The 26,370-nt window shown below is 35.9% G+C and overlaps 4 protein-coding genes across 6 annotated transcripts; 3 read left to right on the top strand and 1 right to left on the bottom strand.

Annotated features, from left to right (window-relative positions):
- Window positions 1–2,062: 2,062 nt before the first annotated feature.
- LOC133875975 (calcineurin B-like protein 3) lies at window positions 2,063–7,585 on the top strand. Of its 2 annotated transcripts, none has more exons than XM_062314266.1 (10): window positions 2,063–2,277; window positions 4,897–4,968; window positions 5,057–5,211; window positions 5,518–5,600; window positions 5,784–5,843; window positions 5,995–6,103; window positions 6,268–6,320; window positions 6,395–6,475; window positions 6,638–6,750; window positions 7,310–7,585. In XM_062314266.1, the coding sequence occupies exons 3-10, from the start codon at window positions 5,088–5,090 to the stop codon at window positions 7,365–7,367; spliced, it is 681 nt and encodes a 226-aa protein (XP_062170250.1). In that variant the 5' UTR covers window positions 2,063–2,277; window positions 4,897–4,968; window positions 5,057–5,087; the 3' UTR covers window positions 7,368–7,585. The 2 variants fall into 2 exon arrangements, with proteins under 2 accessions (XP_062170250.1, XP_062170249.1); XM_062314265.1 differs by having other exon boundaries at window positions 2,064–2,230.
- A 1,550-nt stretch (window positions 7,586–9,135) lies between these two features.
- Window positions 9,136–12,739, bottom strand: LOC133875807 (heat shock cognate protein 80). Its single transcript, XM_062314042.1, has 3 exons — window positions 12,436–12,739; window positions 11,250–11,391; window positions 9,136–11,146 (listed from the first exon to the last, which is right to left on the bottom strand). Exons 1-3 carry the CDS (start codon window positions 12,556–12,558, stop codon window positions 9,315–9,317), a joined length of 2,097 nt encoding a protein of 698 aa, XP_062170026.1. The 5' UTR covers window positions 12,559–12,739; the 3' UTR covers window positions 9,136–9,314.
- A 3,376-nt stretch (window positions 12,740–16,115) lies between these two features.
- LOC133875833 (peptidyl-prolyl cis-trans isomerase FKBP16-1, chloroplastic) lies at window positions 16,116–20,329 on the top strand. 2 transcript variants are annotated; one of them, XM_062314075.1, is made up of 8 exons: window positions 16,116–16,428; window positions 17,181–17,369; window positions 17,542–17,576; window positions 17,925–18,018; window positions 18,210–18,270; window positions 19,099–19,144; window positions 19,577–19,647; window positions 20,065–20,329. In XM_062314075.1, the coding sequence occupies exons 1-8, from the start codon at window positions 16,367–16,369 to the stop codon at window positions 20,140–20,142; spliced, it is 636 nt and encodes a 211-aa protein (XP_062170059.1). In that variant the 5' UTR covers window positions 16,116–16,366; the 3' UTR covers window positions 20,143–20,329. The 2 variants fall into 2 exon arrangements, with proteins under 2 accessions (XP_062170059.1, XP_062170060.1); XM_062314076.1 differs by lacking the exons at window positions 19,577–19,647; window positions 20,065–20,329 and having other exon boundaries at window positions 18,852–19,145.
- A 760-nt stretch (window positions 20,330–21,089) lies between these two features.
- On the top strand, window positions 21,090–25,970 carry LOC133876445 (protein transport protein SFT2). The gene is made up of 4 exons (XM_062314726.1): window positions 21,090–21,498; window positions 24,925–25,192; window positions 25,321–25,425; window positions 25,732–25,970. Exons 1-4 carry the CDS (start codon window positions 21,299–21,301, stop codon window positions 25,840–25,842), a joined length of 684 nt encoding a protein of 227 aa, XP_062170710.1. The 5' UTR covers window positions 21,090–21,298; the 3' UTR covers window positions 25,843–25,970.
- The last annotated feature ends 400 nt before the right edge of the window (window positions 25,971–26,370 follow it).

Consider the following 26,370-nt stretch of genomic DNA (forward strand, 5'->3'; position numbering starts at 1 on the left):
GTTACATAAGTATTTATTATTTTAAAATGTGGTCAATATTGAGGTAATAATGAATGCTAAGTTGGTAAAAACAAAAATACTGATCTGGCAAATCTCAATCATTTACTTTGACAATAGTAGTTGAAATTTAAAAACTTATACATAATATAATATATGAAGAATATATACAGAACTATGATATATATATATGTATTTTTTTTTTTTGTAATTTAGAAATATGATCTATAATGTATGTATATTGATGGATACAGAAAATAAGTATGGGATTAAAGGCCTACTATTACAAGAGTCCAAAAGAGTCTAAGAGAGCCTAACATAAAGCTCATTGAGAGTTCAAAATAGTTCGAGAGAGTCGTACAATCCACTCTCCCTAATTAAGGTACACGACTCTTTTTTCATATAAGTTTTTTCATTATTGTTTTCCTTCGAGCTAAAATTAACCGTCGAAGTCAACTCTGAGTTATGTTTGTAATCTTCTCGTTGACAATACAAGCCCTCTTCAAAAAAAAAAAAAAAAAAAACCTACCAACCACATGCCGACGCCACTCTGATAGTTCTCATATTTTTATAGTTCTCATATTTTTTAGGGGTAATTACATTTTTCCCCTATCAACTACCAGTCATTGTCAACATGGCCCCATGAACTGACACCTCGACCAAAAGAGAGCATCCAACTACCAACTTTACATACTTTGCCCCCTTCCGTCAGTTTAATTCGTAAAAAGACTTAAATACCCTAACTCAAATTCAAAAATGACATAAATGCCCTCAACTTTTTTAAACATATTAATTTTAATATTTTTTTATTAATTACTGTTGGAGGGCATTTTGGTCTTTAAACCAAAATTAACGCCCAAAAATAGAATATTCCGTCCAAGTTGAAGGGATTCCTTTGCGGAGGGAGGCAAAGTATGTAAAATTGGTAGTTGGATGCTCTCTTTTGGTCGAGGTGTCAGTTCATGGAGGCATGTTGACAATGGCTGGTAGTTGATGGGAAGAAAAAGTAATTACCCCTATTTTTTAAGTGATCATCGGTCCAATCCAAATTTACAAAATCTGGATCCATTGTACACAAACGAACTCCTTATCTATATTATGCACGTTGACATGGACAATGAGCAAATGTACAATTAAGTTGGTTTTTTTTTTTTTTTTCAATGTAAATTGGGTTTTTGAGGGAAAATATTATCGATCGAAATTTTTTTTCATGAAAATTAATTATATATTCTATTGTTTGGTTGAAATCATTAATATTATATCGAAAATGATTTGTTTTGTTTGTATTGTACCAAAAATAATTTTTCATTGCAACTAAAAACCAATTGAAAATACCAACAATTATATATATATAGGGTAAAAAAACCTATTGACCCCAAAAGGGGTTAAGACAAGATATTAGGGAGGAAACAAATGAAAAATGCTATAAATTATATTTTTATCCTCTGTAATGTGATAAAGTGACAGTGTTGATCAGTTTCTAGATCATCATTTATTAAGCTAAAATTTAAAAGTTTATTGACACTGTCATGCTAGCAAAATAAAATAACAGTGAAGTAAAAGTGTTATTTTTAGTACTATTGAAAAACAAATTTCGGAGAAGGAGTTACACCTTTTAAGAGACGTAAACCATTTTCGCCTGTAGTTGCAATTTTACTATTAAACTTATAATCATGTTCTATTAGCTAGCAATTTTTTTTTTTACCAAAAATAAACACTAAAAAATAATAATAATAATAATAAAGGATAAATGCTTTTTTTTTTTTTCACTTGATTTGAGGTTTTGACAAATAGTTTAAATATTTTTAAAAGCGGGTAATCATTTCTTAGGATTAGGAAAAAAAAAAAAAATGGGTCTTACCCTAAAAAGTTATTAAAACACACCAAAAAAAAAAACTATTTGTCAAGACCTCATACCACGTAGAAGAAAAAAATAAAATAAAATTACATCAAAAGTTCAAAACCATAGCAACCAAGTGGAAGCCAGTTTTGGGATTCCTGAACGGCACCGTTTAACTTAACTTTCTTGTGGCAAAATGATTTTTTTCCTATCAACATCTTCATGTCGCGTGGCGACAAAATTAGTATGGTTTTTCGAATTCCCAGCTGCACTTTCCATCACAGTCGTCACCTTCGCTCTTGGATTTGATAGAACCACCGCGAGGTGCACGGAGAGGGTATCAAAATCAATAAACTCGTCGCAGAGCTCTCCCTTCTCTCTTCGTGAACAGAGGTGAGCGCTTTCTCTTTTATGCTCAACCGTTTGGCGGCCGAGAAACGGTGAGGAAAAACGAAAGAAAATTTGGTTAAAATTCGTTTATTTCTGTTTTAGTTCGCTTAAATCGTCCACAGAAAAAAGTTTAGAATATTGAATTAATGCGTGAAGTTAAATTTATGGTTTTTTTGCCGCTTGTGGAATTGGATGATCGGATCTCGGATCGGATCATATAGATGTGCTTCTTCTTTTTTTTTTTTCTTTTTTGTTTTTTGTATCCAGATCGGTATGGATGATTCTAGGAGTTGAATAGTAGTGGATTCTGAATATGTGGTTAACGTATTGTTCATATTTTTGTTAACCAGTGGAATTACGCCTCAAATTTCAATAATTAAATCCAACTAACGCGTTCTTAGGCATATAATGCCGTATTCTAGGTTCTGGTGGAGTAAATAAAGAAAAATGCGGGTTTTTTCGTTGTTTTAGTTGAACCTAGATAAACCACATTTTTACCCTTCAACTTCAATGTTTAGGAGTGTTCTATTATCTTCTATGTCATGATTCTGAATGACTATTTGACCGTTGATTTCAACTGAACAGATAGAAATATATTTTATTCCTCGTGAGTCATTGATTACTACTCTCAGTCATTCAAAACTAAAGTATGATTAAGTGTTATCAACATGGGCACACCCATAGACACTATTATTTACAAGAATTTGTAACTTTGATGTAGATAATATTTCTATCCACAAGTCTGCTTTTGGTTGGGGTATTCTCTCACACAATCCTTGTCTTAATTGGTTATGCCTCCTTTCGTTTTGGCCTTAAAGAAAGAATACAAGAGGATTACCTATCCACACAAATGCACTAACATGTATTTGTGCGCAGATCTTTTCTTGTTCATAAAATGCAGTATAAATTGGGTAATTGAGTTTAGATAATTGAAGTTGTATCAATAGAGTAAAACCGTATTTCGTGTCTCTTTTCCCCCTTCCGGTGGGTGTTGCCAACCGTATAGAGAAGTTACAATGAGATTTCTTATGGGGTGGGCTAGGTAAATAATTCAAATTTCACCTGGTAAGTTGGTTCAAGGTTTGTTTTCCGATGTCAGAGAGAGGGTTGGGGGTCTGGAAAACTTCTTGTTGTTCAATCGTGCTCTTTTGGGAGGTTGCTTTGGCGCTATGTGCATGAGAGAGAGACTTAGTGCAGAGTTATAGTGGATTTTAAATATGGCAACTCCTGGGGTAGATGGTGTTCTAATGAGGTTTATGGGTCGTATGGGATGGTGATATAAAAAAGTATTAGAAAGGGGTTTGGGGGAGTTTTCAAGTCGTATAAGATTTGAGGTGGGAGATGGCATCAAGATTAGATTCCAGCATGACCTATGGTGTGGGGATTAAGCCCTAAAGGAAGCCTTTTCAGACTTATATAGTATTGCTTATGTTATGGATGCTTCCGTAGCAAATCATGTGGCGCTTTCTAGTGGTTCCCTTCAATGGAACGCTTGGTTAATCAAAGCGGCTCATGATAGGGAGATGGACGTCTTTGGTTCGTTTTTTAATTTATTGTACTCCCTTAGATTAAGACAGGGAGGTGAAGACAAACTTTGTTGAGCCCTCTCTAAGAAAGGGTTATTCGAAGTTAGATCTTTCTAATCGTCCTTTTTCCTCATAATGGCACTCACTTCCATTGCAAGAGTTTTTGGCGGAGTAATGTCCCCTTGAGAGCGATCTTCTTTACTTGTTCAGCCACCCTAGAGAAGATCCTCACCATGGAACCATGGATAACCTAAGTTAGCGGCATGTCATTGTAGTCAATTGATGTTGTATGTGTTAGAGAAGTGGGTAGTCTTTGAATCATCTTCTTATTCATTGTGAGATTGCTACTGCCTTGTGGACTTCTATTTTCAGTCGAGTTGAACTGACTTGAGTTATGCTTAGACAAGTAGTGAACTTGTTTGCCTGTTTGAGAGGGATATTTGGCAGACCTCAGAGTGTAACAGCGTGGAAGATAGTGTCGTCTTGTCTTTTGTGGTGTCTTTGGCGGGAAAGAAATGATAGTTGTTTTTTCCCCTACTTTCTTGGTGGTTTCTCTTATATACTCCCTGTGTACTTGGGACGCCTTACGCTTTTGATGATATTTCGATTAATTATTTAAAAAAATGGACCATGAGAGGACGGTGGTGGAACTTAAGTATTTCTTTTTCAATACTCTTTACCTTTGGACTAATGCTTTAGACTTTGCTAATGTGCTTGGTTTTCATGAGTTTTTTGATCTTTTTTCTCTTTCTAGTTAGGTGTTTACTTCATGTGTACGTGGGTTGTGCATTTTGCGCTTTTTAATGATATTCTGATACTCATTAAAAAAATAAAAAAAATAAAAAATAAAAAAAATTGAGAAAGAAACATATATGCTTCCACGAACTAGAAAAGGAAAGATGAGAAAAAGGAAAAGAAAAAATGATTTCCCGATTTATCGGGGTGTTAAGTGCTTTTCTTTCTTCAATCCATAATTCAACAATCACATTATACATCACTAGATATGTCCATGTCCTGACTGAAATATGAGGCACTTTGTCCTGCTGTTCTACAGCTGTTGGAAGTTATATGTTTCATGTATGATTGAGGATATCTCGCTGTCTCAGATGGCATTGAACATTTTACTTTCATTCCTGGAAACAGATCTCTGGGTCAGTATTTCTACAACTTTTGGCATTTGGACTAGGGATAGCACAAGCTGGAAATGGTTAAAAGGTTGATTCTGGTCTTTGCCTCCATATGGAGCCTTTCTTGAATAGAGTGACCTAAATAAAATTTTTAACCGTTTTCTCTCTTGAAACAGGTATGGAGTGCTTTGATTTGCAGAAAATATCATGTTGCAGTGCATACAGGGGTTTAAGCATTTAGGTGCTTCCCTAGCTCGGTGTTGTGATCTTGATTTATATAAACAATCACGAGGCCTCGAAGATCCGGAACTTCTTGCAAGGGAGACAGTGTGTATGCTATCAACCTGTTGTTTGTTTGTCATGACATTAATTATCTGTAATATGTATTGCAGCTAATGGATGTGAACGATAACTGATGAGTACTTATCTTTGTAATTAATGCCATTTAGTTGAGAATGGACCTTTTATGATTCTATATTGTTTGACTTTGTGCTTTCAGTTTGTAGAACTAAATAAAACAGATATAGAATCTTACGTACTTATAATGTCTTTAATTAACTATTCCTTCTCCTCTTCTCAAAAGAACTATAAAAGCATTCTACTGAAGATTATTGTCATCTCTCTTACATGGATGCAGTCAGTGTAAGTGAAATAGAGGCGCTTTATGAGCTCTTTAAGAAGATCAGCAGCGCCGTGATTGATGATGGGCTGATTAACAAGGTTTGTATGTGTCTTGTACAGTTGTACAGGCCATTGGACAACTTCTGCTCTAGGCATATATTTGTTTACATATTTGGAGGGGACATGTGTTTGTGGTCTTGTTCCTTCATGTGAAATTGATAATCCCTCCTTTTCCATTTTCACTTTATAGCTTTTCTGATAGTGTCATATACCTTGTTGCAGGAGGAGTTTCAATTGGCGTTATTCAAAACAAACAAGAAAGAGAGCTTGTTTGCCGATCGAGTAACCTCCTTTTTTTTTCCTTGACAAACTAGTTTATTGTTGCATCTATTAAAGCCTGCTTTCAAGTGTTTAAGCCGTCCAATAAGTAGTATCCAATCCATCCGTTATGTAAACACTCAGCTGTTGTCTATGTATTGCTCATTGATTGCAGGTGTTTGACTTGTTTGATACAAAACATAATGGAATACTAGGTTTTGAAGAGTTTGCTCGTGCTCTCTCTGTTTTCCATCCAAATGCCCCAATTGATGACAAGATTGAGTGTATGTGATTTGGAATTTGATAGAGTTTTCCTTGTAATTTTTTTTCCCCATCTCGAGTAGATGAATTGGCATATGAGATTGAATTTTGAAATCATTTCCTTATTTTTCAATTATACTACTGCCTAGTTGTTTCTTTATGTTAATTCCATGTTGTCTTCTTCCAGTTTCTTTTCAGCTATACGATCTCAAGCAGCAAGGTTTCATTGAGAGACAGGAGGTAATATTGTCCTTAAAGGAGTAATTTCTGTGAAGTCTAGATTTGATTTTTCAAATTTCCTATGTTCTTTCTAGGTGAAGCAAATGGTAGTGGCTACACTTGCTGAATCTGGGATGAATCTTTCGGATGATGTTATAGAAAGTATTATTGACAAGGTGCTCACTTAACTTTATTAATTACCTCGATGTTGTGCGATAATGTTCATTATCATTGTCACTTGTCACATTGGGGAGGTCCACGGCTTGTCTTTGTTCATTGCAACAATGTGTGCACATTGTTAAAAGTATTACTCTATAACTTTGGAGCGTAATTTTCAGACCTTTGAGGAAGCTGATACAAAACATGACGGAAAGATTGACAAGGAAGAGTGGAGAAGCCTTGTTTTGCGACATCCATCCCTTCTGAAGAACATGACCCTACAATACCTGAAGTAAGTTCTGAATATAGTGTCTGCCTTTTCTTCTCCACTATGATTGAATTGTTACTTGTGACAATTTTTTTACGTGACTCTTACTGGTCTTGGTCGTTATGTCTGCACTCGAAACATAACTAGCCCTAGGTCAGGCTTTTGGAAATCTTTTCTTGGGTCACCTCATGTAAGCAAACGAAAAGTCGTTTCTTACTGGTGATTCTGCTGCAAACATAAATACTTCCAAATATTGAACTCCAGACCTGTGGTGGGTTGGACAAGGTTCCTCTTCATTTCACTTGAAATGGATATGAGCCATTTCATCATTAGGATTTAATGTTGTTGTATCAAACGGTGTAGATAATGCCACGCAACATTAAATCCTGATTATAAAATGGCTCCTCTCCATTTCAGGTGATGCTATATACCTACAACTTCTGATTTACTTGTGATGCCTTTCCAACTGAAATTATGTGAATGAATTGTCAGAAGTTACCTTGTCTTTTAACATTATTAGTCACTCATATTTAGCAATGTATGCCAAATTTCTGAGTAGTATTTATTTCATTTCTTCGATCAGGGACATCACCACAACATTCCCAAGCTTTGTGTTCCATTCACAAGTGGACGATACCTAAATTCAAGATTTGCAGTGAGACCAGTAGAGACATTTTTAATTATGGTTGGTTTGTTTGTAGACACTATGGCCCTCACATATGTAATGAGGCCTCGAGAGAGTTTTTATATCATTCTGGCTTTGATTGTTTATTTGAGGATTTTTTGTGGTGTGTATTCAATGACTGGATTTTCACTTCCTTGGCAATATAATGTGGGCTTCTATCTTGCGACTTGCTGATATTGGTTTAAAAAGTATTCGGCTTTTTACGTTTTTACAACAGAACATCTCTTGTAATAAAAATTAGCGGTTATATATTACTTCATTTAAGTAAAAACGACGTCACTGAAGGCAAACGTTTAAGCAAAACCAAATATGTCGCTGTTTGTTCAAGCTCTTAGGTGGAAAAAAAACAAAAGTAAAAAGCTTCTTGTCTAAATTATAAATAATGGGGCCGCATAACCTCGTCTTAGAGAAACCTCTTTAACATTTTTTCACTGCACTGCCCCCTTCTCTTCTTCTTCTCGAACCAAAATTTCTTTCATCCTGCTTTCTCCAAAGTGAAAATCTTTAAGAGAAAGACAGCATAGAACCAAAAAAGAAGGCAGAGCTTCAAGGTAACTCAAGCTAGCCCCCATCTCCCAAGGGCCCCAACTCTATTGCCACTCTTCCCATTGAAAGATCCCTCACTGCACACTTTCTATATATCTCAATGTACAGCAAGCATTACCTGTGATGATGGAGCACAGGGTGGGGCAGCTTTTCGTAGCTTTCTCAGCGGACTTAGAGCTGTTAGCCACTCGCACCGACTGATCCGATGAGGAGGTACTTCACGGTCTCAAGCATCTTTCTGGTTTGGTGGGTGTGTGAACAAACTGACTACGTTGAGGGCCGGCTGGAGATTGAAAAAAAAACCAAGCAGGTACGTATCGGGCTTGTTCTGCAGCTTGCAGTAGTAGGGGTCTCCAGCATCTTTGTTCCTATTTATGTGTGATTTCAGATGAGATAAAATTGGTGCTGGTGTGGTCTTGAAGCTCTGCAATTTTTATTTATTTTTTCTTTTTTTGGGCTCGAGAAGAGAAACTTTGAACAAACGGCAGCTTTCTGCAGATCCGGTTTAGAATCATCAAAGACCTCAATAATCTTTGACAAGATCTATAAACAAGAAGGAAATCCTTGTGTACAGTCGGTTTTCAAAAAGGTTCTAAAACATGAATCTTGTTATTCATATTGTAGTATTGTTTGACACGTAAGCTCCGCTCCAACCCTACCCACCCTCCGCGTGAGTTCTGCAGAGCCTTGATTAATAGTCCCTAATAACGTAAAGAGATTAACCATCTAGGCTCCTCCTTTCCTATTATTGCTTTTGCCATATACCAAAACCAGAAAGGAGATATTCTGGCTGTTACTAGCAATCCATTCCATCGTCTTTCTAATAAACAGAAGCAACGAATAGATTCCAACTACCCCACCGTGCCCATCGGGTAAAAATATTTAAGATGATTCTCCGGTGGCATGATTCCTTAAGTGGACGACAAGCAAACAAGAACATTCAAACTTTCAATTTTACACGTAGAAAGTCTAAAGCATTTCACATGATTAAGGGGCATGGGGCCGGGTACTGTGGTCTCTGATGAACGAGTCCACGATTCTCCTTCAAAGTCACGCCAGGGGTAAATTGACACTACTTCCCCAAGGCAAACGGTCAAAAGGAATAAATGTCGTCCTAATAATAGTTAGGATCAGATCACTAACTTAAGAGATCAAAATTTAAAAAAAAAAACTTCAAAAAAAAAAAAAAAAACTAGGCATTTATAGCAGCTAAAATCATCATCAGAACTGTAAAATTCCAAACACACATAATCCCGAAGGACTTGGCAAAAATTGTTCAGAACAGAAAATATATGTAAAGGATACTAATAAGATAAAGATAAAAAGAAACTAAATCACGTCAAAGGGGGTGGTCAATTTAATCAACTTCCTCCATCTTGCTGCCCTCAGCATCAGCATCAGCTTCCTCCAGTGCGGGCATGTCAGCATCGCCATCACCAGCTTCCTCATCAATGCTCAAACCAAGCTTCAGCATCCTGTGGATTCTGTTGCCAAAAGTGTTGGGCTCGTCCAGGCTGAAGCCAGAGGTGAGAAGAGCAGTCTCGAAGAGCAAGAGAACCAGGTCCTTCACGGATTTGTCGTTCTTGTCAGCATCAGCCCTCTTCCTGAGCTCATCCATAATGGGGTTCTCGGGGTTGATCTCCATAGTCTTCTTGCTGGACATGTACCCGGCCATGCTGCTGTCCCTCAAGGCCTGGGCCTTCATGATTCTCTCCATATTGGCGGTCCAACCATACTCCCCGGTCACCAAACAGCAGGGAGAATCAACAACACGATCAGAAACCACAACCTTCTCAACCTTGTCACCCAACACATCCTTGATCACCTTGCAAAGTCCCTCAAACTTCTCCTTCAGTTCTTCCTTCCTTTTCTTCTCGTCTTCACTCTCATCAAGCTTGAGGCCTTCCTTGGTAGCTGAGACAAGTTTCTTGCCCTCAAATTCCTTGAGCTGGCCAACAGCATACTCATCAATAGCATCTACCATGAAAAGAACCTCGTAACCCTTCTTTTTCAGCTTCTCAAGGAATGGGGAGTTCTCTACAGCCTTCTTGCTTTCACCGGTGATGTAATAGATATCACTCTGGCCCTCCTTCATCCTGGTCACATAGTCCTTAAGACTGGTCAACTCATCACCACTCTTGGTGGAGTGGTAACGGAGGAGCTCAGCAAGCTTTGTTTTGTTCTGTGAATCCTCATGGATACCGAGCTTGAGGTTCTTAGAGAAGGACTCGTAGAACTTGTTGTAATCTTCTTTGTTCTCAGCAATCTCAAAAAACATGTCAAGGCATTTCTTGACCAAGTTCTTGCGGATAACCTTGAGGATTTTGTTCTGCTGAAGCATTTCTCTTGAAATGTTGAGAGGAAGGTCCTCAGAATCCACAATACCCTTAACAAAACCAAGGTATTCTGGGATCAGCTCCTCACAATTGTCCATGATAAAAACTCGGCGAACATACAACTTAATGTTATTGGGCTTCTTCCTTGTGTCAAAGAGATCAAAAGGTGCCCTCTTAGGAACAAAGAGGATAGCCTTGAACTCCAGCTGGCCCTCAACTGAGAAGTGCTTCACAGCCAAGTGTTCTTCCCAGTCATTAGTAAGGCTCTTGTAGAATGCAGCATACTCTTCCTTGGAGATCTCCTCAGTCTTCCTCATCCAAATGGGCTTTTGCTTGTTCACCAAGGACCACTCATGGGACACCTCCTTGATCTTCTTCTTTTTCTTCTCTTCTTTCTCCTTCTCTTCATCAACTTCCTCAACCTTTCCTTCCTCATCCTTCTTCTCTTCCTCATCTTCATCATCAGAAACTTCCTTCTCAGTGGTCTTCTCAATCCAGAGAGAAATTGGGTAGCTAATAAACTCAGAATGCTTCTTAATCAAATCCTTGAGCCGTCGCTCCTCAAGGTACTCAAGCTGGTCTTCCTTGAGGTACAGAGTAATCTTTGTACCCCTGCCAATGCTCTCACCAGGATCTCGGGTAACAGTGAATGACCCACCAGCTTGGGATTCCCAGATATATTGCTCATCGTCATTGTGCTTTGAGGTGACAATGACCTTCTCAGCAACAAGGTAAGCTGAGTAGAAACCAACACCAAACTGTCCAATCATACTCACATCAGCACCAGCAGCAAGCGCTTCCATGAATTCCTTGGTTCCAGACCTGGCAATGGTACCCAGATTGTTCACCAAATCTGCACATACACAAATTACAAAAAAAAAAAAAAGTGAGAAAAACCATATAGAGTGAAAACTCCATGAATATATTATTGGCTGCAAACTCATGCTACAACTTACCAGCTTTGGTCATGCCAATACCACTGTCAATGATGGTCAGGCTGTTGTTTGTCTTATCAGGGATAATGTGGATGAAGAGATCAGGTTGAGACTCTAGCTTGCTCTTGTCAGTCAAGCTCTCAAATCGGATCTTGTCCAGAGCCTAAACATAGTCAGGAGTGAAAGATTCAGAATTAGGTTACGAATGCAAAGGCACACTTAGAATGGCTGTCTTAGCAGAACGCGGACTATAAAATAACATGTAGACAAAGTGCAGAGAGCCACAACTATAAACACTACAATGTTAAAATATAATTAATAACTTTCAACAATAACCTACACAGTGCCACACGAGGTACAACCACCTCACCAAGCACCTCAATCAACTGCATAACATCCTATTTTCGTAAACCAGGAAACGAAATTTGGAGAAAACAAAGTGATGTATTTCTATGACCAAAACCAAAAAGACATATTCAACGTTTTAGACAACGAAAAAAGCACGTATATAAAAACATGTGCGAGAAACCTAAGCACAGATCTAAACCTTGTGTGAATGACATCAAAACTATTCTACTGTATAATTCTCAAAATCAATCCCTGAAAATTACAGCAGATGCATATACAAGGCTACGTAATAGCAGTGTCACTAAACCGTAGCAGTATCACTACACCGTTCCACGGCTAAAAAACTCTTAACAAATTCCCAATAACTTCCATTAATACTAAAATTAACAAAGCACGCGAATAATTGAATTGCAAAACAGAACAATGCAGCAAATAAAAATCCTTGAAAGTATTCTATAATTTTCCAAATATTAGCTCAGCAAATAACGAATTCGAAAAGTGCCCTAATGTTTCCAACGGAGTGGATAGTGGATCCAGACTACTGTTCTAACACAAAGAGCACATAAACAAATTCGAAAAAGTACAAACCACAAATTTAACAGCAAGTCCACAATCTACGGATTTAGGGTATCGAAATAGCCAACGAGAACAGAGAACATGTTGAACAGATCGAAAAAATATACGAAAAGAAAAACCGAACTCGTAGATTATAAACTGATAACTAAACCACGACTATCAAAGAGATCAGAGAATCCATAGAACTAAATCGAAACGAAACGATACGAGCTGACATTCAACCAAAAAGATCCTGAACGTTTCGAACAAAAAAAGAAACACGGAGATTGAGAAAAATACGTACATCGGAGGCGTTGCTGATGAGCTCGCGAAGGAAGATCTCCTTATTGCTGTAGAAGGTGTTGATGATGAGACTCAACAACTGGTTGATCTCCGCCTGGAAGGCAAACGTCTCTGTCTCCGCCATCTCTCTCAGTGAAAACCCTAGAAACTGGTAGAATAAGAAAAGTGGAGAGTCTCTGGGAGAATTAAAGAGCGTAGGATGTAGTGTTAAGGCAGAGGGCCAAGCGAGGTTATATATAGGAGGCTTTGCTAGGGTTTCTAGATCCTTCTATTTCTTTTTCTTTTTTATTATTGTTATTTTTTTTTAACTTTAGTCTTTGATAGGCAAAGTGCGAAGCGGGATATCTAGATCCTTCTTTTCTATTTTTTTTTTTAATTTTTATTTTTAACTTTGAAGAAAATATCGGACGGTTTGTGGGTGCGGGGTGGTTTCGTAGTTGACTCGTGGCACGGGAGGAGTTTGTTGGGCATCTATTTCTTTTTCTTCTTTTTTTTTTTTTTAAAAAAAAAAAAAAAATTTGATAGGCAAAGAGCAAAGCGAGGAATGAGGATATCTAGATCCTTCTTTTCTATTTTTTTTTTTTTTTTTAATTTTTATTCTTAACTTAGAAGAAAATATCGGACGGTTTGTGGATGCGGGGTGGTTTCGGAGTTGACTCCTGGCACGGGAGGAGTTTATTCGGCGACTACAATTTTAAATAAATTTTAAATTCTAAAATTATGTAAATTTTAATTATGTTTTACATCGAATGATAAGAAAAATGTTACATATTAAATATATGACATGTTATCGAAATAACAAAAAAAAAAAAAATCATTTCAAATGGTTTTTTATTCACTTTTAAATAGACATTTCTTCTTTACTAAATCAAAATATAGTTTTTGTTCAAAGTTTTTATACGGCATAAAGTATAATAACCTGATAAAAATATATTCAATTGTCATTATTTAAATGTCATATTTTTAATGTGTAGCATTTTTCATGTTCGATGAATGAAACGACTCAAATACAACTTTAAATAAATTATAAGTGTCAGATTTTAAAACTACACATTTCTCTCCATGAATATTGTGGGATCATTATATTGATATTTATAACAACTACACAATCATTCAACTTTTACTACAATTATAAATGGTTACAACTATTTACCTCCTATTTTACTATACATTTTCTAACGTTTTATATTCAATATATTGTGAGATCTCTTCAACTATTTCATTATTATTATTTTCAATTATTAATATTTCTTCATGTCTTCATTGAATGTTTGTCATTACTTGTGTGAGTTGTATATTTAACAATAAGGAATCCTCATTGTTTTGTGTGCGAGTAGTTCCGACAGCATTTTAGTGTTAAAATGGACAAAAAAATAATAATTCTATGTGCGTCAAACCGCTACTTTTCAAAATGCTATTTATAATTATTAAAATAATAATAATAATAATAATAATACTTAAGAGACGATTGAACAACTCCTCAACTACGAGTGGTGGTTCGACCACTTCCTTGTTTAAATAAAATAATTCGGTCGCCTCTTTTACCATTTTGGGGGAGTGATTTGAGTATCTCTTAAATAAAATAAAGGGTGATTAAACTCTGGCCATATATTACGAAGGTAGTTCGGTTACGGTGTCACACCTTCATATTTTTTGTTGTTTTTATTGTTAATAATTTTAAGGAGCAATATGAGAAGCTTAAGTAAACAAAATAATAATAATAAAATCGAATGTGGCACACGTGCGATGTTTTTTCATTCAATTTAATGTCAAATGCTAACATAGTGTATAGTTTGTAACAGGTAATGATTTGAAGGGTTCAAGTGTCGCATTTTAAAATTTGGTGGTCTGAGTGTCAAAATAATGATAGTTTTAGGCTTGTGATTTTTTTTCAAATAACAAACTACAATTAAATTTTACCACATTTTGGGATGATTTTCTACCATATATCATACATTTTTAAAACAAATGTTATATATATATATATATATGATGTAATTGTTAAGTGCTAGTTTTTAATAAATCAAATGGGTTCTATTTAGTTTTCAATACTGGGCAAAACAAGAAAATAGTTTTGGGGAAAATATTTAATAATATGTCTTACATAAACACTCTAAACTATTAGAACATAAATTAGCCTGATATGTGTGTAGGCTAGACTTTATTGTAAAACATGTGCTTTAGCTTAATAAGGGTTAAAATATTAATTAAATAATTAAATTTATTATTTTTTAACAGCTTAAATATTTTGAATAAATAGTAATTTAATATAATATTAAGGTAAAAGTCTTGAATTCGTCGTTTAGCTCCCAATTTAAGATAAATAAATGATGATTTAACGATCGTAACATATGAAAATACTATTATAGTAATAAACTAATCACATAGATTAATAACAGTGAAGTAATGGCCAATACTACTTGTTGATACAATAAATTTACTTAAGCACTATTTAAGCACCCCGTTCATGAAAACAATTTGACAACTCTAACCCGTTACATGACAAGTATCAAATGATCGTCTTTGTTACGTATCAAATGAGATAACGGATGAAAACAAAAGACTTTACAAGCAGTCATGTATCTTTGTTATTTGGTTATTATGTATCTTTGTTATTTAGTTATTATTTATCTATTAGAGTTTATCTTTAAGCTGGGAATAAAGGGATAGTAAATAGTTGTGTATTATCTTTATTAATAGTTATAACATTTATTTGTAAATTTATATAAATCTATTGAGTTGATGAATAAATAAAGATTATTAATATTCGACTCTTTAGTTAATTTGAGAAGTATTAGAATTCTTCGAATTACCCTTATCTATCCGTTACATTTTGAGTAATTAGGCACGTAAGAGTCTCTCCCAAAGTTAAGTATTATCACTATTTCATTCTCTCTCAAAAGTTTTCGCTCATAATAGATTTATTGGCTTATGCATCGAAGTGTTTATAATGAATAGAGATCCACAACAATTATCTATTCCGAATTAGTAGTAATTGGGGCATGTAATGTGAGAAATTTTATATAAAATCAGCTTGTCCGAATAAATAATTAGACAGTCCAAAATTTATATGAATAAGTAGGTCCATATGTGATATCTTATATTACTTGTTGAAATTACTAGTAATTCGGTATGTAATTGTCCTAAATCCTTATCCGTCCCAATCCTCTCCAAAACGCATTTGGATCATCTCCAATCATTTCTCTCCGGTTGCCAGTGTGTTGAAATGGAAGGGTAAAATTATCAATATATATATATATATATATAGGGATTCTGACAATTACAAGCATAAGCTTAGATTCATTGGTACGAAACATTACAAATGTTTAACTTTTTTGAAAGGCTATTACAATGAAGTATTTGGGTGAACTATCAAATAAGCCCTGCCTTGAACTTCAAATATATATATATATAAAATATAAAATGACAAATGTACCTCCCCACCTAAACTATTAGCCTTATTCGGCTCCTCTTCAGAATTGGAGAGCATCCTTGTCCCTCCAAAACGGGTGATTTTTCTATGACCATTTTATCTATTTAACAGAAACCGACGCGAATCCGACAATCCTAAACTGTACTCAAGCTCATATCCTCCACGTTAAAAAGCCAACCTTTATCGCTTGGGTGAACTTCTGCAGCACTCGATCGTTATCAGTCTTGTTTCAAAAGCGACCATTGGTGTTGTGACTTGCGAGGGTTATCAAAAGCTGCAAAAGCAAAAGTCTCGACACGTAGAATGTCCCACTCGCCATCCCGACGTGGCACAAATTCATTGGCCATCACTCATCAGTAAATAAAGGGCCGGTCTAGATTTGCATCTTTATGGGTCCCAGGAGTTCCACTTCCACACAAAGGTCCATGATATATACCCTGTCCATCTACTTATCCGTAACCAAGAACTTCTGAAACTGCCAGTTCGCATTCTATTCAAAATGGGAGCTCTTCCATTCCAAACCTTTTCTCATTTCCCATGTGCTGCTTCCATATCTCCAAGGTATAAACTTAGCTTTGTTCTTTTTGTTATTTTTATTAGCATTCAGTAATCATAGTTGTGTTGTTGTAGTTATAGACAAATATTCAGCTATTCATGCAGTAGTGTATTGTAAGCTATGGTATTCATACATAACTAGAACTCAGATGTCATTATTACCGTTTTAGTTTATCAAATTTAGTGGCAGGAGAATTTTTTGTTCATTGTTTTTTTGGAATTTCTGGCTGTAGCCTGTAGGGGTTTGAACAAAGGCCATTTGTCATTTGGGTATGCTTTGTTCTTTGTTGGTCTAATGGGAATTTTATTAGGGATCTGTAAAGATAGGGGTTAAATTTGTATTCATTTGGCATCTGGGTGTGCTGCATATTTATGTCTATTGTGTTGATTATGTATGTAATTCTTAGCTGTTAAAAGAATATTGAAGGCATTCTAACAATGGTACCCTCACGTTGGTTTGAAAAGAGGTGGGAAGAAATCACCAGTAAGTAAAATCGAATGTTGTCCGTTAACTGGGTGAGAATTCTGACCAAATTGATAGCAGTTCTGTTGAGCCTTTTATGCCATAAAACATCAACTTGAGGTTACTGACCTTTTGCAAAAACATATGGTAGCAGATACAAGGTCACAGTGTATGATATTCGCATGGTATTATGTTTTGGAACGGTCTTTATATTTCAATATCATTTAGAAAAACAATAAAAACCTTTCTTTTGAGTAGTATATCTCTTAACCATGTTTTCTTTTTCATTTACCAGCTGTATAGAGAGTGAACAACCCAAGAATGCTTTGGCTAAAAATGTGCATGACAGATTTCCCTCACTAACTGTGAAAAGATTGCCAAGAAGGCTGCTTTTGCAGTTTATGGGGTTCAACCCCATCCTATTATGTGTTTATCCTGGTATTGCTGCACCAATGCCAGAGACGAAGGAACCTGAAGTTATTCGGTGAAATATTTTATGTGTTCAATGATTTTTTTCTTCTTCTTTTACATACACATACATATAAACTTGAATCTTATTCTCAAGCTTGGAAGGCAGAAGTTTGTCATGAGATTTCCTTCTTTAAAACTGTATGAGTTCTCATATGTGATTATTATTTGGGATTTGAAGCATCCAGGACCTTCAAGCTAGCCAGTGGCGTGAAAATTCAAGGTATAAAATTAGAAAGATCCAACATTATTTATGATTGAGAAAGATATTCAGTGTAATTGATATTTTTGTTTGGAAGAACAGCTTAGATGATAGTGTCAATTACACTGAATCTTTTGATAATGATATATTGGCTCACATCTCCTGTGTCTTCTTCATACTTCCCGAAATGGATGACCTTTTAAGAGGGGTATTTACTTCAACTGTTGACAGTCATCTAATGTTTCCTAAACAGAACATTAATTTGTATATGGAACTGATTCCCTAACATCATGCTGTCAACACAACAGGGATGTTGAACATTTATTTATTCCTGAATTATGCACTAACATTCTGATTTCCCTTTTCTAGAGATTGTTGAAGGGGAAGGACCCGAAGCCCGTGAAGGAGATCTAGTTGAAGTTAATTATGTATGCAGACGTACAAATGGCTATTTTGTTCACAGGTAATTTGAAATTACTGTAGAGGACATGAGTCTTGATTTCTAAAATTAATGATCCCAAAGTCAAAACATTGTAAAATTTCATGTATAGTTACATTGAATAAAAGTAGTATCCAGTTTTTTCTTTCTTTCACTTATACTAGTTGATCTGACCAACTTCTATGATCTCTTTTTTGAACTCGTGCCTTTTGTAGTACTGTGGATCAATTCAATGGAGAAAGCAAACCAATTACACTTCCTTTGGATGAGAATCAGGTTTGTTCTTGTTTCATTTGTAGAGGCCTAAATATTTTGAGAATATGGTTTATGGAGATCCTCTAGTCTTGACTAAACTGCCACTTTCTTTTTCCTACTGAGAACTAGGACATGGTGTAGTGAAACAAGAGTGTCCTTCCTTATGCTAAAAAGAGAATGCAAGAAGAAGAAAAGAAAGAGAGTATGGAATTTTTGAGATCATTATTTATTATTTGAACAACCATTCGTGATCATCATCTTCATGCTGCCATTGGTGGAATTAACACCACTTCTTTTTATCGCTACCATCATTATCGCTTTAATAATAGTCCAGGTGAATAATGTAATCTTCGTTAAGTGACTGCTTCAGGTGAATTATGTGATATCAGATCCTTCACCTCTAATCCTACCACATTCCTTTTAGTCTCCTTCCCAAACCGCCTTTTCACTTCTTGTTGTTGCTATCTCCATTCATGTTCAGTGAATCAGTGCATGTCAATTGAAAGTCCCTTATATCTACTTCTTGACTTTGCTCAAGAATTTTTTGGCGCAAACATTTATTGTGACTTTTCCTATTCTTCCATGGATGCTACATTAAAAAGGGGGAAAATAAGAAGAAGAAGAAGATCAATTTAGTAATCCTACACGTTATAGAGGTAAAATTACAAAATCATTGATCTCAAGCGCATTGTTTAGAATCAGGAGAAAGTTCCAAGTATCTCCATACATTCCTTTCAAATATTTATTAGAATCACTGCTAGCTTGCGCCCTAATTGTTTATTTATTTACTTTTTGCAAGCATGTAATCAGGTAAGTCATATATAACACATAAGTTGCTTCTCCTGACAGATTATAAAGGGCTTGGAGGAGGTTCTGATTGGCATGAGGGTAGGAGGTATTGCAATGTCCCCTTATCACTGGGTTTCTGACTGCTTTTTGATTCTTAATTTCACCCAATGTTCCTCTACACTATTCTCTTACTAGTAGATTAGGCTGGTAAATTACTTAACCACCATTCTGTTAGAAGTCCAAAATGGAGCCCAGCCGCCGAATAGTCCAAAAGTGAAGAGTTTGCACGGTTCTTTAGTTTAGTGGTTGATTAGGATTAGTTCATTTTAACAGTAGTTGATTTTCTTTAACAAATAGGAGTTAGGATTTGCTTAGGAATTTGTTAGGAGTCTGTATGCATTTCTGTCCTAGATCTTTAACACTAAAGAAGAGTTTAAATAGTTTGTATTCATTTTATATGTTAGCAAATCCCTGCCTCTTGCTATCAATTTGGTTAAGATAAAGAAATTACTAGCATTTCCATGGGTTTCATTTTCAGGAAAAAGAAGAGCTTTGATACCTCCTTCTTTGGGATACATTAATGAAAACCTGAAGCCAATTCCTGAAGAGGTTACACTTTTACTTTATCTGTTTTTATTCTTTTGTTAAATATCTGGAGCTTTTTGTTTGTCGTTAAATGGACTATTTTGCTTTAGATAGACATTTTCAGCAATTTTGCTGTCCGAATTGTTAGCAATTTGAATAGCAAAGATGAGAGTTTCTATGAGATTCACGTGTCTGGGTTGATAGCTGAACAACCCAAAATTTATTTGAACATGTGAGTTTCATATGAACTTTTTTCACAATTGCTGCTCACATTGCTAGAGACCCTAATCTACTTGCTTTGCCCTCGTTGGCATCTCTTTTATGGAAAGCCCCCACCCTATTGCATTTTCTTTCATAATGTTACAAAGACATAAAGGAAAAGAGTTCATATTGTACATGGATTTAATGTAATGTTGTTACATATATGGCTGTTGGTTGCAGTTTGGTCCTCGACGCAGCCTTCTGTCCCATGCAAATGAGCCTTTGGTATTTGAGGTCCAGCTCCTGAAAGTAACATGAGTTCTTTTTGGATACTATGTTCAATTCTTTTGTGAAGATTCAATTTTCTTTCGGGGAGGCAGCACTGAAGCTTTTTAGCTCCTTATTATTTTATTTGGATCTTCCAAGCCGTCGAACATTTGTCATCTCAAATGGGGAATTTAGTTGATCGTTGTTGAAGAATAGATTCAAGCAATGTGCCAATTTATGTGCTAATGTGTTATGAGTAGTGTATTTCACGAGCGATAGTGTTCGATGATGATTTTAAAATCATAATTTAATCAAAATTAAATAGTGATTAATTACAAGTTTAATGATAATTTTAAAAGTTATATTATTTTTTTAGAAACACGAGTGACAAAAGAGTGATCTCTAACATTACTAACAATTTAGCAGTATGATTTCATTAAAAAGTAATTATATTTATATTTAATAAACTGTTATACGACTGTCATATAATTAGGACGATGTGGCAATAAAAATTAGTTATTAATTTTTTATTTTTTTTAAATACTAATCTAAATGCTGATTTTTATTGCTATATCATTAAATTATATGAGTAATGCTATTTATATGTGTAGACTGCTATATAACTAGGATGTCATGATAGTACAACTCATCAAGTTGTATGAGTAAATTGCTATACAACTGTGATTGCGCGATAATAAAAATTAAATATTAATTTTATTTATATATGTTGATTTAAAGACTAATTTTTACTGCTCTTTATCCAATTATAAGAGAATAATATAATAATTTACTAAATAATATTAAACCTGCCTCTTGGCAAATGATTTTTTTACGAAGAAAGTATAACCGGGACAGTTTCAGCCGAAATGTAAATAAAATTATGTATCAACTATATTAATATATATATATATATATATTTTTTTTTGGATATTCTTAACTTATGTGGAAAAAAGGAAAAAAATAAACATAGTAAGATTTGACCCAAAACAACGGCGTACGTAGTATGCCTTTGCTTAATTTCCAAGCCTTTCGCTTAGTTCCGAAGCCTTTCTTTGCGACAATATCCGAGAGACAGAGACCGCGACACAATATCACAATTTTGAAAAATGAAAAACGTTTTCTTTTTTCAGAATTAAATTTTACTGGAAAGCTTGGGAGGTAAAGGGTGTTTGGGAGCTGAGAAAAGAAAAAAGAAAAAAACAACACAATGCAGAAAATGGCGCAAGGATGGTTCTTGGGGAGCACTAACGGCGATGAGCAGCAGAAGCCCTCGTCGTCTCTGCTAGCGGATTGGAATTCCTACGCGGCTACGCAAGCTTCCGAGGAAAGCTCCGATTTGGGGTTGGGCTTCGATCTCGAATCTGCGGTCAGGTCCGCGAACGACACCGTCACTGGCACTTTCAGTGTGTAAGCCTCTGATTTCTGAATTAAGCCCTTCTTTTGGTTTTTCTCTTTACTTTTCTTGCTTTGTTTGGTTGAATTAAGCGTTTTGGGTAGTATGAAAATGTGACAGTCTCTGAAGTTATACATTTATTAGGGTTGTCTGATTTTTTTACTTTGTGTTGTGTGAATATGGGTGAATTAATATAGGAAAGTAATATACTTATGTATGGGTATGCATAGATGGATCTGGCTTTTTGGTTTTAATCATCAGTGGAGTTTAGGGCATAGTGGCCAGTGGGTGACTAAAAATATGTCCAAGTGATTTTGATTATGGGTGTGTGTGGATCTGATTGTGGGTATTTGATTTTGTGCACTGTAAGGTTGTAGAACCAAGTGCTTTTCTAGATTATGAAGTTTCATTTTGCTGGGTTTGGGCTTAATGTTTTTGATTAGGTGCATTTAAGTTAATTCTGAGCTTGCTTTTTGATGGAGGGAGCTAGTGTTATTGAATGACATGAGTCAGTCCAAAATAATTGTCATAGAGGGATCTGGCCGAAGTATGGAAAGAGTTTAGAAGAGTGTACTAGATTCTGGTTTTGCACAACGAAATAAGCTTTCTGTATCAGATTGAGATCAGGTGCAGTACATTTTACTTGGGCCGTCTCCGGTGCAATACATTTTATCTGGGTTCAAATGGACGGCCCAGATCGTGACAGTAATTTTGTTTTTTTTTTTTTTTTAATTTTTTTTTTTTTTAAAGAAGAAGAAGAAAAGGAGGGGTGCTTGGTAACTTTTGGGGCGGCTGGCTTGGGCACCCCCAAACCTGCAATTGGGAGTGGTTAAAACCCCCCCTCCCCCTTGGCCAAGGGAAGTGGTTTGGTCGCCCCCTCTTTGGCCAACGGGGTAGTTCAACGATTCCTAAACCGGCCATTGCAAGTGGCTGCACCACCCCCATTTGTCAAGGGGGTGGTTCAACCACCCAAATCCATCCATTGGGGGTGGCTAAAGGGAGTGGTTCGACCACTGCCAAGGGGGTGGTTTGGCCACCCCCAAATGACCATTTGGGGCCACCCTAATAGCCACCAACACATCCAAAAAAAAATTTAAAAAAAACTTCTTGTCACGATCTGGGCCATCCATTGCTTGAATTTGGTGATTTGGGCCATTTATCATGCAAAATTAGTTTATGTGGTTACACTGATTTGAAATAAGCTCCATGCGATATAAAAATTTGCTGAGCGCTCACTTTGGTATGCAAAAATAACAAATTGGTCTCTACACCCAACTTTTGTCCAAAGTTTTTATGGAAACAGTCAAATGCCACGTTAAAACCAATCAAATTATGGTGCATGTCACCCATAGTAAAAAATATATAAATTTATAAAATATAAAAACTTTAAAATATAAAAAATTAAAAAAATGGAAGAGGGGGTGGCTCACTTTGGCCAAATGGTGGGGTGGTCAAACCAACCCTAAGGCCATGGGGGTGGTTTAGCTATCCCCTTTGAGCATACTTGTGGGTGGCTGAACCGCCCCCATGGCCATTGGGGGTAGTTCGGCCACCCCTAAATGGCCAAAAAATAAAAATTGAGGGTAGCCGAACCACCCCAAGATATGCTCAGAAGGGGTGGTCGAACTACCTGCAATGGCCATGGGGGCGAACCACCCCCAGGCCGGCTAGAGGGGTTGGCCTAATCATCCCTATGCCCATTGGGGTGGTCGAGCCACCAACTCTTCCATTTTTTTCAATATATTTTAAATTTTAATTTTTTTTTTGGGTGACATGTGTCATAATTTGATTTGGTGCTGATGTGACATTTTTAGTTTGCATAAAGCATTTGGGGAAATTGGGTGCAAGGACATATTTGTTATTTTTGCATACTCTCAACAAATTTTTATATCACATGGAGCTTATTGCAAATTGGTGTAACTATAGGGACTGATTTTGCATTTTCCCCTATGTTTAAGGGATATCTATTTTTCACATAGAACGAATCAATTTTACTTGAATCCATTCCTGCCACTGCCTGAAGGACTGATTGTGGACCTATAGTAATAGCAATGTATAACATATACTTTAATTACATAAGTTGCAAATATAGTGGGCTTTCCTCTAAGGAGTTAAAAGAAATCCTGGAAACCTTAATTGGCCTTGACTCGTGGGGCCATCACACCAACCTAGAGTCGTAATTGCTAATTTTCACATGTTAACACTGACTGCAGATAAAGTATGTGCTACCTATTTGAAGGAGCGTGTTGGGAGCTAGGCTAGCTGATGCACTATGAATCTAATTTGAAGTTGAATGAAAGGTGGTGCCAAATTGCCAACATGTAGATTCTAAAGGGTATATGTCTTTTGTGAGAAGGTGATTTGTATGATGTCAGAAGGTTAAATTTAGATTAGGTGCTTTGAGTCACTTTATGTGGATGTTAAGACATGCTCACCAAGATCTGAATTATTCATCAAAAAAAAAAAAAATATGTGGATGTTAAGACATGCTCACCAAGACACTGCTCTCAAGAGTTGCCCATGCCTGTGTCTCACTATAATTCAAGTAGTAGCCTTGATATGTTGAGTTATTGCAATGAAGACTGCCAGGATATACTTTGCATTTCTGATCTACTATATCTCATTGACCACCCATTACTCAGTTACATGGAAGAGTTAAAGCAAAGCATTGCTGATATGGTGCACTGCCAAGCAATGGGTGATCATTCATTGTGAATTACTGGTCAAAGACTTCTTTTACAAGTTTGAATTTGTCGTCCTGAACATATGGAGATGCTCTATAATTATTAGGTAACATATCTTATTGCCAATAGCCCAGTACTTGAAGAAAAGAATCATATACACCCATGTGGATGGTCATTTAATGAGTGATGCAGTGAGGAGTATGTACGGCTGTCTACTTCTATCAACTCAAGAGGTTTGGTGGAAGTCTTTTCCAAAGATCTGGGTGGAATTCAATTTCTGCTGATGGGATCCTAATTGGGCTGAAGTGATATGTATGCTTTGTTTTTCCATTTCTGTAACATGTGCGGTGTGCATTTTTTATATTTTGTTCAACATGATATTAGTGAAGAGTTTCAATCATATATGCTCTCCGTGTCTTTCACTTTATTTGTGATCTGTATCCCAAATCCTGTAAACAACCATGCTTAAGTTGTAATGTGAATTCTTTTTCACGTTATGGGATATAGGATGCGACTTTAGAATTTGTATAAAGGAAAGATGTCTTGTTTTCTTCTCTGCTCAATCTAGAGGCTAGAACTATTGTCTCATTTTTATATGAATCAAATAAATCAGGTGTGGCTACAAAATGGTGAAAGAACAATTGGGCAGGATCTTAAATTAAAAGCTCAAACTGATTAGGTTTTCTTTAGTGGAAACTTGGGAATATGTTAATTTTTGTTCTTTTGTAGTCATTTCTCTGTTTGATACTTGTTCAGGGTTTCTAAAGGAGTGAGAGATCTACCTGGAAACCTACAGTCTGCCACTAGTAATGTCCCTTCAGGAAAAGCACTTATGTACTTCGGTTTGTTTCTGGCTACGGGGGTTTTCTTTGTTTTCATCGCATTTACCATGTTCCTTCCAGTCATGGTGCTGATGCCCCAGAAATTTGCTATATGCTTTACCCTTGGGTGTAGCTTTATCATTGGTTCATTCTTTGCACTCAGGGGTCCAACAAATCAGCTTGCCCACATGTCATCAAAGGAGGTATCTTTGCTAAATTTAGATAGAGATTTTATTTACTTTTGCAACATGGTCTTCTGATGTGTGAAAGACTATCAGCTAAATATGAAGATGCTTGCCTGATGCTTTATTTTTTGTCATTACTTATGCAGAGACTTCCTTTAACATTGGGATTTATAGGAAGTATGGTCGCTACCATATATGTTTCCATGGTGCTTCACAGCTACGTACTCTCTGTGCTCTTCTCTGTGATACAGGTATCAACTTTCATGCTTCCTTTTTTTTCTTTTCTGTATTATTTTTCTTACTGGGTCTTTGGAATTTGGATTGTTGTAGTTCTTGCAATCCTGTAATTGTTGGCTATCTTTTCACCATTGCTTTACTGAAGTAGATGTGCAAATGTTTTGGGTGTTCTTGATTCATTCTTATTTTCTTATCTATTATCCACTGGAGAAATAATATATGTTGATCTCAGTTCTATCAATCAATAATTAACTTTTAAATAGAAGATATTGAATTACCCAATTGAATAATGAAATTTGATGTTTCTGTGGAACTTGCAGGTTCTTGCCCTCATGTACTATGCTATTTCATACTTTCCTGGTGGATCTGCTGGGATGAAATTCCTCTCATCTGCCTTCACCTCTTCAGTAATGAAATGTTTCGGGAGGTGACCTTGACCTTGCTGTTTTTGTTGTTGCCACTTTGTATATTTCTCACTATAATTTAGATTATTGTCAGTGTTGGTTGAAACTTTGGAATTGCATTGAGACTTTGCTGATTCAATTGATCTTATCCATAATTACGCTTTGCCTGCAATGCATTTTATGGTAAAAGAGTAAGAACATTGAAGAACTTTGTTTTATGCGAGCTTCAGTATATTGTAAGTAGTGAGATCTGGTGTATTTTGTTTCTAAATTGCCATCTGAAAGGTAGAATCTTTTTAGTGGACAAAATTTTCTTCCAAACTAACATATGTATGTGATTCTTACATGAATTTTGAGAGCCAAGTGCTTAAGGACAGAAGTCAATTTCATAAACTGAATTAGAGGAGTTTTCTTCAACTCGAGGAAAACTGCCCCTTTTATTTATTCATTTTGGAGAGACTCAAAATAGTAACACCAAGAAATATAAGTCTGCAACTTACCCTTAAAAAAGAAATGGAAGGCATATTTGTCAATTGATCAGAATCATAGTGAAAT

The sequence above is a fragment of the Alnus glutinosa genome, chromosome 8 (assembly GCF_958979055.1).
Source record: "Alnus glutinosa chromosome 8, dhAlnGlut1.1, whole genome shotgun sequence".
Taxonomy (NCBI): domain Eukaryota; kingdom Viridiplantae; phylum Streptophyta; class Magnoliopsida; order Fagales; family Betulaceae; genus Alnus; species Alnus glutinosa.

What these genes read in the sequence shown, in the direction of transcription:
- LOC133875975 (XM_062314266.1), top strand. Translation starts at nt 5,088, where the DNA reads ATGTTGCAGTGCATACAGGGGTTTAAGCATTTAGGTGCTTCCCTAGCT. An exon ending in ATGATGGGCTGATTAACAAG is followed by an intron (nt 5,601 to 5,783) that starts GTTTGTATGTGT and finishes ACCTTGTTGCAG; the next exon opens with GAGGAGTTTCAATTGGCGTT. An exon ending in ATGACCCTACAATACCTGAA is followed by an intron (nt 6,751 to 7,309) that starts GTAAGTTCTGAA and finishes TTCTTCGATCAG; the next exon opens with GGACATCACCACAACATTCC.
- LOC133875807 (XM_062314042.1), bottom strand. Translation starts at nt 12,558, where the DNA reads ATGGCGGAGACAGAGACGTTTGCCTTCCAGGCGGAGATCAACCAGTTG. An exon ending in TCATCAGCAACGCCTCCGAT is followed by an intron (nt 11,392 to 12,435) that starts GTACGTATTTTT and finishes GACTATGTTTAG; the next exon opens with GCTCTGGACAAGATCCGATT. An exon ending in TATTGGCATGACCAAAGCTG is followed by an intron (nt 11,147 to 11,249) that starts GTAAGTTGTAGC and finishes GTGTATGTGCAG; the next exon opens with ATTTGGTGAACAATCTGGGT.
- LOC133875833 (XM_062314075.1), top strand. Translation starts at nt 16,367, where the DNA reads ATGGGAGCTCTTCCATTCCAAACCTTTTCTCATTTCCCATGTGCTGCT. An exon ending in AATGGCTATTTTGTTCACAG is followed by an intron (nt 18,019 to 18,209) that starts GTAATTTGAAAT and finishes TGCCTTTTGTAG; the next exon opens with TACTGTGGATCAATTCAATG. An exon ending in TGAAGCCAATTCCTGAAGAG is followed by an intron (nt 19,648 to 20,064) that starts GTTACACTTTTA and finishes TGTTGGTTGCAG; the next exon opens with TTTGGTCCTCGACGCAGCCT.
- LOC133876445 (XM_062314726.1), top strand. Translation starts at nt 21,299, where the DNA reads ATGCAGAAAATGGCGCAAGGATGGTTCTTGGGGAGCACTAACGGCGAT. An exon ending in GTCACTGGCACTTTCAGTGT is followed by an intron (nt 21,499 to 24,924) that starts GTAAGCCTCTGA and finishes ATACTTGTTCAG; the next exon opens with GGTTTCTAAAGGAGTGAGAG. An exon ending in TGCTCTTCTCTGTGATACAG is followed by an intron (nt 25,426 to 25,731) that starts GTATCAACTTTC and finishes TGGAACTTGCAG; the next exon opens with GTTCTTGCCCTCATGTACTA.